This window comes from Cyprinus carpio, chromosome B14 (assembly GCF_018340385.1).
Source record: "Cyprinus carpio isolate SPL01 chromosome B14, ASM1834038v1, whole genome shotgun sequence".
NCBI classification, from domain to species: Eukaryota; Metazoa; Chordata; class Actinopteri; order Cypriniformes; family Cyprinidae; genus Cyprinus; species Cyprinus carpio.
The window spans coordinates 7,733,445-7,743,522 of record NC_056610.1 but is presented as its reverse complement, the minus strand read 5'-3'; the positions used below and the strand labels follow the sequence as shown (position 1 = coordinate 7,743,522).

Genomic DNA, 10,078 nt, shown 5'->3' with positions numbered 1-10,078 from the left:
TATACACTTTATGAACAGAAGTATTGTGATTTCCCCTTAATGAACAGGTTTGACTACTTTAGTAATTTCCATGAGTACAAATCTTAATGTTGAAGCATATAATGACATTATAGGGAATAGTGTGCTTCTAATTTTATATTTAACAGTTTGGACAAGACCAATACCTTTTGCAATATAGTTTTTACATTTTTATTATATTATCATTTTTATTTTATATTTTCATTTCAATTAAAGTTTTGGTAATTTTATTGTGAATTTTTGTCATTCTGGTCTGTTTTTGTTATTTCTTATTTTTTTATAAATATGTCTATATAGATTTTATTGTGTGTGTGCATGTCTGTGTGCATATGAAAATAAAAAAAAAATCTAAATAAATCAAGCTAAATAGGAATATTTGTGTAGAAATATTGTCATTATTAAAATATTTTTTTCAGTTTTACATATTTCTATAGTTTAATATTTATAGTCTGTAGTAATTTTATGTATATTTAGTCATTACAATTTATTTGTTTTAAATATTTTTTTAAAAAAAATTAAATCTAAAAAAAAATATCTAAATAAATCTATCTAACTAAAATAAAAAAAAAAAAAACAAATCTACAAATGTTTTTTTTTAAATAAGAAAAAAAAAGAATGACAATGATACACAACAAAATGACAAACTCAAATTAAAATATAAAATGAAAAGTAATTACATTTTAAAATAAAAGTTAAAATGAATATAAAAATAAAGTATAAATATAGAGTAAACCCTGTGGTTAGTTTAAAATATCACAGCTTGCATCTCATAATCATCCGCTCCGTCTATAAATAAACCCTGTGGTTAGTTTATTCTGAACATCTTCCTGTGAGATTCATTTCATTGTTTGACCTCATGCAACACTTTCATATTCAAATGCCTGATTTTCATTAAGTCACAATGTTTTTAGTTAAGTTACCTTGAAATAAATAAGGAAGTGATACTGAACATATCTGTTTTGAAAAAGATAAGGAAAACTGAGATCAATTAGAGGAAATAAGGCTGATTATGATATATGACTATTTATTAAAATATACACATCTGAATGCAGAACTCTTTTGTAGGTAACTATAGACATTATTAATTCAGTGAAAATGATCTGAAAGAAGAAGTGCATGAGTCGGACGGGATGTGAGCTATATTTCTCAGAACTCTTAATATTTACATCTGTATGTGCAGTGGTTCTGCTCTATTCCAATTTATTATATAATTTATTATATATGCTGATCAAAACTGTTTCCTTATGACGCATCTGATGTTTTCAGTCATGTTCAGTGCAATCTGAATAGCACTTGTATACATTTTTCCTGTTTTTTTTTCAATGGTTGCCTTATGTTTTTGTATTATTAGTATAGTCTTATAGTATATAAATAATACTAATAAAACACTGTAAGCTGCATAACATTTCAGTGCAGATTTACTCTTCATTTATTCTTCATCTCACATAAAAAACAAAGCTAATTAAAACTAATTGGCTAACTAACTTACTCTTAACTAATTAAAGCTATTTTGAATAAATTTGGAAAAAAATGAACAATAAAATAAATACATTTTAAAATCTTAAAAATCAACCTGTTTACAATTAATTGCAACTTAATACATGGATCAACATTCTATTTTTATGATGTTTTGAATCATATTTATTGCAATATGAATAGCACTTATAATTTGTGTCTACACAATAAATGCAATATTCTAATTTCATGTTCATATCAAAACACACAGAGATCATTCAGATAGAATTGAAAACATTCCTGTTTAATAAATAATATTTTTGCAGATTTTTATGGATAGTGTAAATCATTTTTAAATAAAACAATGACAATAAACACACACAGTCATATTTGGAAACAGCATGTGTTTATTAACAGTCCTAAGCACTGTAATATTCATGCTACCTCTAACAACATGCTGTGAGTTCAAATTTAAAATAAGAAATAGTATCACACAGAGGACTTACTTTAGATATTATTAGAATAAAGGTTAGATCAGTGCTAATATGCTGCGTATGTTTATCTATTCTGAGCACAGATCAGAAGAAGAGATCTTCAGTAGGAAGGTTACTGGGTTATTCCCATTTAATATAATCCATATGGACTGATTGATCGTCAGGAGCTGAAACTAATGACAGGTGATAGGACTGGAGTTATTCTCTTTATTTCTGGACGAGATGATTCACTCTGGAGAAACAGAGACATACACACAAACATCAGTTATGAGTACATCAGAAAATGATTTTAACTAAGATTATCAGAATACGCTTTACAAGAAAACACCATTTCAGCCTTTCAACTTCAAACTTTTACGTTTATTTTGTTACTTGCTGATTCTTTAGATGCTCATATTAGCAGAATAATCTACAGTCGACTGTAAATGATACTCACCGAGAAGCTCAGCATCTGTGATTATCCATCAGCAGAGAAATGCATGAAACAAACACAGAGAAAGATGTCAGTACCACTTTATTATACAAGTTATTTACTCAATAATTAATGTTTTTGTTTTGTTTTTTTGTAAAAGTGCATTTCTGGTTTGTTTGATCATAGTATGTATTTATACTGTATGTGCTACTGCTGCATATTTTTCTAATTGAATTCGACTTCATTACAAATTATATTAGCGGATTGTGTTATGAGTGTAACCTGAAAGTAAAACTATTAAAAAACATTTTTGGTAATTGAAAAAAGGCTTAAAAAAAAAAAAAAAAGATAATATAAATATTAGATTAAACACTTAAAACTAAAACTTAAATGAACATCAGAAGTTGTCAAAAATCTGTCATGTCAAAAATCATTTGTCAAAAATCATTTTAATCTTGTAAATTAATTCTTTATTTGATGTAAATATTGAATGGAAAACTTAAATGTCAAAACTTTAGAAATGTTGCCTTTACAACTAACTGAAATAAATCAAATATATATATATATATATAACAAATACCAAAACGTAATAAAAGAACATAAAAGAATTGATGTGAATTAATAAAACTTTAACTAAAATAAAAATATAAAAAACTTCTTAAATTGTATTTTTTTTACAATGTACTTAAAACAATTTTATATAATTATTATTACATAAAAAAAAAATATTTTTTTTTTTTTTTTACATTTTACATTTTAGGCACAAAATAAGTTTACGTTGAAGGAGAGACCTGAACCCATGCTGTAAAACTAAAACTTTTAAAAAATTATTTTTGGTCATCAAAATAAATTTGAAAAAACAAAACAACTAGATGAAAACCTTGAATGACCCTAATGGTTTTTAAATGTTGCTTTGGCAAGTAACTAAAATAAATAAGTTCTAAAGTACTCAAATTAAAATAAATAAAATGGTAAATTAAAGTTAAATAGAATTATAAAAATAATAAACATAACAAAATTAAAAAACTAAAAAAACTAAAATGAAACCCAAAAATAATCAAATGAAAGCTAATCCAAAATATGAATAAATCTGTATATGAATAATAATAAACACTATTTCTAAAATATCAGTTCACAGTATAACAGTTTGAGTGAGAGCACATTTATATTCATTTATTGTGAAGTCAGCTCGCACCTTAGCTGCACTGGGGGAGTGGGCCTCCACGTATGCGTGTGTCTGGGATCTCTGTGCCGTCTTTATCCACACACCAGCAGTATCCGGTGCTGTGCCAGCACTGCATGGGCAGATAGTTGCCCTGCTCATCACACTGAGGCTTGTAGAACCCGGGTCTCACCTCCTTCTGAGACTCCAGCTGACACTTACTCTGAACCTCCACAGCTGCGGGAGACACGAGCACGTGTGTGTTATACAGACATCTGAACGGATCAGAGTGTGTGTGTGTGTATGTGTGTGTGTCTCACCTGATTCAGGAGAGTTCTTCACCTCCTCATCCACGTCCACCAGCAGTGGCAGGCTCCTCATCGGCAGCTGCATCTTCTTCCGATTCAGTCTGGAAGCTTTTCACACAATGTGGAGATTAAGACCATGTGTATGTATATATATAAATAAATAAATATATATATATGTATATATATATATATATATATATATATATATATATATAAACACACACACACACTATTATTAAATGTATCTTGTTAGTATTATTTATTTTTTATTATATATAATTTGGTGATTTTACCATCCAGTTGTCCACTGCCCTCTCTCTGGTTTGTGAAAATTGGTCGCAGTTTTTAAAAAAAATAATTATATATTCAAAACAAAAACCAAAAGCAGCCATGCAGGACTATGGATGAAGATTATTATTAGCAGTTTAATCTCACAGTGAGAGGAATGCTGCTCTTCTTGTTGGAGGTCTGGTCAGAGGACTCGTCAGAGAAGTCCTTCAGCAGTGGCATGCTGTGCATGGGAAGATGCATGGCCTTTGGAGGAGCACCTGTCAGACCAAACATAGATAAGAACATGATTCATGATTCATTTAGCTCTTAAACCATGTATAAGTGCCAGATGCAAGGAGAATTCAATCTTTAGTTCCTAAATAATATGCATGAATAATTTGCTGAAATGACTCGTATTACTGTAAATGAATAGTGCATAATGATTCTGTGTTTGATGTTTAGTTCATGAAATTCACTCGGCTGTGTTGCTCACCGGACATCTTTCTGGTGAGCTCCGTCTTCAGCTTCTCCTGGCCAGTGGTCAGAGCACTGATGTGTTCCTTCTGACCCCAGACGAGGTACGCGGTCAGCGCCTGTCCCGCCAGCAGAAGACAGGCCAGGACTGTCAGTCCGGTCACCTTCAGCGCCTTTCCATTGGCGCTCCTGCCGGAGACGCACAGAACAAACATCTGAGACCTTCTGCTCTTCAGGGGCATTTCTCATGATTGATTGTGTGGGTGCTGATTGTTTTGAAACAAATGGTCATCTATCTAGCACAGAAAGTGTAATTCCCCAACAAAGAAATTTCCCAGTGATTCACGATGTGCCTGTTTCAAAATTTTTTCTAGCTGATTTTCTGTACATTTAATTTAAAAAGAGAAGTTTCATAATCCTCATTTGTAAGCTGCTTTGGATAAAAGCATTTTCTATGTGAATCAATTAAAGTGTAAATTTAATGGTTTCATTTTTTTAATGATGTTGGCTGGTTTGGGTTTTTAGGGGAACTGAGAATAAACAACAAAAAATTCCCAATGCAGGGTTATAAGTAGGTTAGTTAAAATTAACTAAAAAAATGTAGTTACTTAAAACAGAAGTCAACAAATATTGAAATATCTTATTGCAGCTTGTCAAGATAGCATTTATTGTTATTTTGTTAACTTGATGTAGGCTACTAAAATAACTGAAACTGAAACTGAAAATGACAGTTATTCATAATAATATAGACATATTTTTAAATAAAAACAACAAAACAGCATAGGACAATACTAAAACTTTAGAATTAAAACAGAAAATATTAACACATTACAAATTTCATTAAAAAGTATCTTGATGTTGATATTTGTCAGTAACTCACTTATATGTAAAGTCTATTTAATTGTAACTTACTGAAATCTAAATAACTAATAACTGAGTTTATTAAAATCATTAAGTAGGCTATTTAAATAAAAATTATTAATTGTCGCTCTGTCTATTACATAAAACATCCAATCAATAACATCAGCGCGTGTGACGTCACCAGTAGCTAGGCAAAGTTTGATTTCCTTCTTTCAGATTTCGCTTTTTTTCATTGGAATTTCACACAAAGTAAGCTATGCGCTGAAACGAGTTACATAATTATTCATGATCATTAACAATGGCTTTATTCCCACAAAACTGTCTTTGAACAAGCTACCAAAAGAGAGTTTTGCATGCAAAAACGGAAAAATAAAAGTTCCACAGAATATTTCAAAAGCATGTATTCTTGAACATTTATGCTATATTATAATTACCACCATGCCACCCGGTGCACCCGCTGTAATGTATTAATATATGCAGTAATGTATTAATATATGTCAGTCATATATATATATATATATACAAATAAAATAAAAAAACAAGTCCCAAACACTTTACATTGCAAACAAACAAACAAATAAATGAATGAATTTACCTCCCGCGGTTCACGATGGTCTCCTGGCTTGGCACGCGCTGCAGCAGCGCCTCATCCTGATGCTCGTCCATCACTGGCGTGTCTCTGTGTGTTTATGTCTCTAACACGAAATGCAACTCTCTGCAACTCTCCAAAGGTTTTATGCGCCTCTGGAAACCGCTTTTCAGGACGTGTGCGGTGGAAAGTCCCAGAAGTGAATCTGAACCTGATTTGGGCTCTCTTCACATCTCAAATGTGATTGGCTGTCGAGAAGAGCGTCATTAGTTGATGGAGAGAAGAATACTTCAACCTGAATGTAAATATGAGAACTAAAAGTAAAAACAAACAAACAAAACATCCCCATTCCTCTTTCAATGATCAAATACAGAATAAATCCGTATTTCAGAGACGGATGTGACACCCATATAAGGTTATTCTTTGTAATAACTCACATTAATAGACGATTAAATCATTATAAAGAAAATATGCATTCATATTTGTGAAATACATGAATCAATCTGACATTTCTAATACTTTTATTGATATCTTGCATTTCTAAATGTACATTAATGATAAAAACCAAAATTATAATAAAATTTAAGCCAAAACACTTCAAACTTATAAAAAATTCTAAAGTGGTGTTATAAAGTGGTGTTGTATTTTGAAATAAAAAAACATAAAGATGATGAAATGTGAGGGAATTAGTGCAAGTTCTGCCAAGATACAACTGATTCATGCGTCCAGTTATTCTGATTGGAAAACAAAGCAGTTGACTTCCTTTAAAGCAATGTGTTGGTTTTTCCTGAAAGGCAGAACTGAGAAATGAAGAATCCTTTCCAAATATCAAACGTGAAGTGAAATCATAGGCTACATGATCTCTGATATATGGCTTGCTTTATGGCCTAAATTTACTTCACTAAATTACAAATAAATCCTAATCATGACAAACTATATATCGTTGGAAAGGTCTAAGACCTTTAATAGATATTTTACCAATGTTTTTTTTTTGCTACAAATTATGTAGGCAAAGTTATAGATTAATTTATGACACGAGTGCACCTCAAACATCTACATCATAACAGGAGTTCTGACCTTTGTCAAAAAAAGTCTTCTTCATTGTCTTTTTCCCCATCATGCTTTAGAAATCATCAGAAATTATATATCAGTCAAAAACTTTAACTCTCAAAATTCATCCTGTGAAAACCATTTTAAAATTGGACATTGCATTATCATGAGAATGATACATCAAAATCACATTGCAATTTTTTTCGTTCATAAATTATAACAATTTAAGTTTGGATAGTGCACTTTTATGGTTGTGTCTAAAAATGGGAGTGACAGTTAAAGGGCTAATGCACAAGACTAATCACAGCAGGCTTGTGTTCTTACAGTTCGAAAAATGGAAAAACAGATCTAAATAACATCTCTAAATCAGTAACAACACGGCACACTGTACTGTATGAATATAAGGGGATTTTACAGGTGTTTTACCTTATTTACAATTTTACACTGCATTGCATTGTGTTTTAGGGTTAACAGAAATGTCCATAGATGTTTTTTTGTTTTGTTTTTACAGTGTTTTAAAGCTTTTTAGGTTGAATAAAGAACTTTTTACATTATTTAAAATATATATTTAAAAAAATTACTTATTGATATTTAATTACCAACTATATTGAAAGATATTGCTTGGAGTAAATATTTAACTAGCTACCTACTTAAGCACATCTTTATACATTGATTCAGCCAAATATTCAGTTGAAGTCATTGTCAGTCAGATACATTTTAATTTTGTGTTTTTTCTTTGTCTTTTTTTTCTTTTGTGTAAGCTTTATAGGTTAAAAAATTCAATAAACAACTAATCTTTCTTTCTTTTATACATTTTAACAATATTTAAATATATATATTTCAATAAATACTTAATTAGCAACTGAAGATATTACATTGTATTTTGTATATTGTATTATACTGTTATTTTATTACATTATTATATGCTATTATACAATTTTTTTACATAATTGAGATCATATACAAGATATATTTACTGTATATTTAAATAAATATTAAAGACTCTTCTCTTTTTTCAGATTTGCTGTTGTCACATGACAGTTAGATCACAGTGAATTCTGAAGAACTTGACAAGAAATACATTTCATAATTTTAAAGACAACTAAAACACAAACACAAAAGCATAAAAGCATAAACACAAAAACAGAGTGTGTTGTGTTAATAACTCTTATACAGTATTCAGAACTACACACCTACACAAACAAACAAACAAATTTTTCTTCATTATATAAGCAAATAATCTTTTCCTTATGCAACAACAACAGACATATTCATAAAAGTGATCAGTCACAGTTTCTCATTTTTTTTTACATTCACTGTTATAATCATCATCATCATCATCATCATCAGTAATGTTGAAGATACAGTATAAACAGACTCCTTCACTTTCCACTTTCCCTCAGCAGATCCCCATATACTGACAGTAGACGGGTGAATCACCGTCCTGAACTTTCCCTCATCACTTCCTCTTCTGTTCTTCCTCATCAGTTTCCAATGAATTACTCAGAAAAACATATTGGCATAATAAGCCCCTTGACTTCATTTTGTGCCAAACACAGGCATCAAAACAGCATCAAGTACATAATCTTAGAGTGAATAATCTTAGAGTAAACTTTACAGATAGATATGAAGATATGAATATATGCAAAGCTGCTAAAACCAGTTGTATGAAAAAAAAAAAAAATATATATAATAATAAAAAAAACTTCCCCAAATGGTTTTTTACAACTTGATTCTTTTTATAGTTCTTTATATTTTTGGTGCCTTAAAGGATGTTGAAATTTACACAAATGATCAATGAAAATATATGCTGGCCAAAATAATAATTTAATAACTTTATGTTGCTTTTTTTAACCTACATGTTTTCTATTTCATCAACTGTCTTGCGCTTCATAAATGTTTTCTTAATACATTCAGAAATGTCTATAAAAGCCATTGAGTAAGATTTATAATGGCTGGGGTTCATTGTGACCCCCACTATAAAGATATTATAAAGACACTATATGGACTATATTAACCCACTATAAAGACACTATAAAGACACTATATGGACTATATTAACTCACTAAGACACTATATAGTAAACTATATTACCCCACTATAAAGACACTATAAAGACACTATATGGACTATATTACCCCACTATAAAGACACTATATAAACTATATTACCCCACTATAAAGACACTATAAAGACACTATATGGATTATATTACCCCACTATAAAGACATTATAAAGACACTATATGGACTATATTACCCCACTATAAAGACACTATAAAGACATTATATAAACTATATTACCCCACTATAAAGACACTATAAAGACACTATATGACTATATTACCACCACTATAAAGACACTATATATAAACTATATATACCCCACTATAAAGATATTATAAAGACACTATATGGACTATATTAACCCACTATAAAGACACTATAAAGACACTATATGGACTATATTAACCCACTATAAAGACACTATAAAGACACTATAGGGACTATATTACCCCCCTACTATAAAGACACTATAAAGACACTATATGGACTATATTACCCCACTATAAAGACACTATAAAGACACTATAAAGACACTACATGGACATAATCAGCAGCATCCCAAGGCTTTAAGGTTTGTGTCTACATGACCCAATAAATCTATATTCATAAACATTACCTGGAGAAAATGTGACCACAGCTTATAGCCTACATAAGCACACCTTTATTGATTCAGTCACATACAGTATTTAGTTGAACTCCCTGTCAATCGGCTGCATTTTATTTCTTTTTTAAATTTTTTGTTTTGGTCACACCAAAGCATTATTGACATGATAATAATACGTATTAATAACATTAAGTTAACTTTCTGGCAAGTTTCTCCCAAAATTCTGAATAGCTAAATGTTTTACAAGTAATGTTAATAGAAAGCTCCTTCATAGTCTGGTCTTTATTTTTATTATTATTATTTTGTTTTATACTT

The 10,078-nt window shown here is 29.9% G+C and overlaps 1 protein-coding gene across 1 annotated transcript; it reads right to left on the bottom strand.

Moving 5' to 3' along the window:
• Window positions 1–1,862: 1,862 nt before the first annotated feature.
• On the bottom strand, window positions 1,863–6,251 carry cd74a (CD74 molecule, major histocompatibility complex, class II invariant chain a). Its single transcript, XM_042737925.1, has 8 exons — window positions 6,050–6,251; window positions 4,613–4,782; window positions 4,285–4,397; window positions 4,143–4,194; window positions 3,862–3,957; window positions 3,575–3,778; window positions 2,404–2,418; window positions 1,863–2,199 (listed from the first exon to the last, which is right to left on the bottom strand). Exons 1-6 carry the CDS (start codon window positions 6,118–6,120, stop codon window positions 3,576–3,578), a joined length of 705 nt encoding a protein of 234 aa, XP_042593859.1. The 5' UTR covers window positions 6,121–6,251; the 3' UTR covers window positions 1,863–2,199; window positions 2,404–2,418; window position 3,575.
• Between the last annotated feature and the right edge of the window lie 3,827 nt (window positions 6,252–10,078).

Coding starts and splice junctions, on each gene's coding strand:
- cd74a (XM_042737925.1), bottom strand. CDS start 6,120: ATGGACGAGCATCAGGATGAGGCGCTGCTGCAGCGCGTGCCAAGCCAG. Junction 4,195..4,284: donor AGAGCAGCATTCCTCTCACT/GTGAGATTAAAC, acceptor TATTTTTTTTAA/AAACTGCGACCAATTTTCAC. Junction 3,958..4,142: donor GGGCAGTGGACAACTGGATG/GTAAAATCACCA, acceptor TTGTGTGAAAAG/CTTCCAGACTGAATCGGAAG.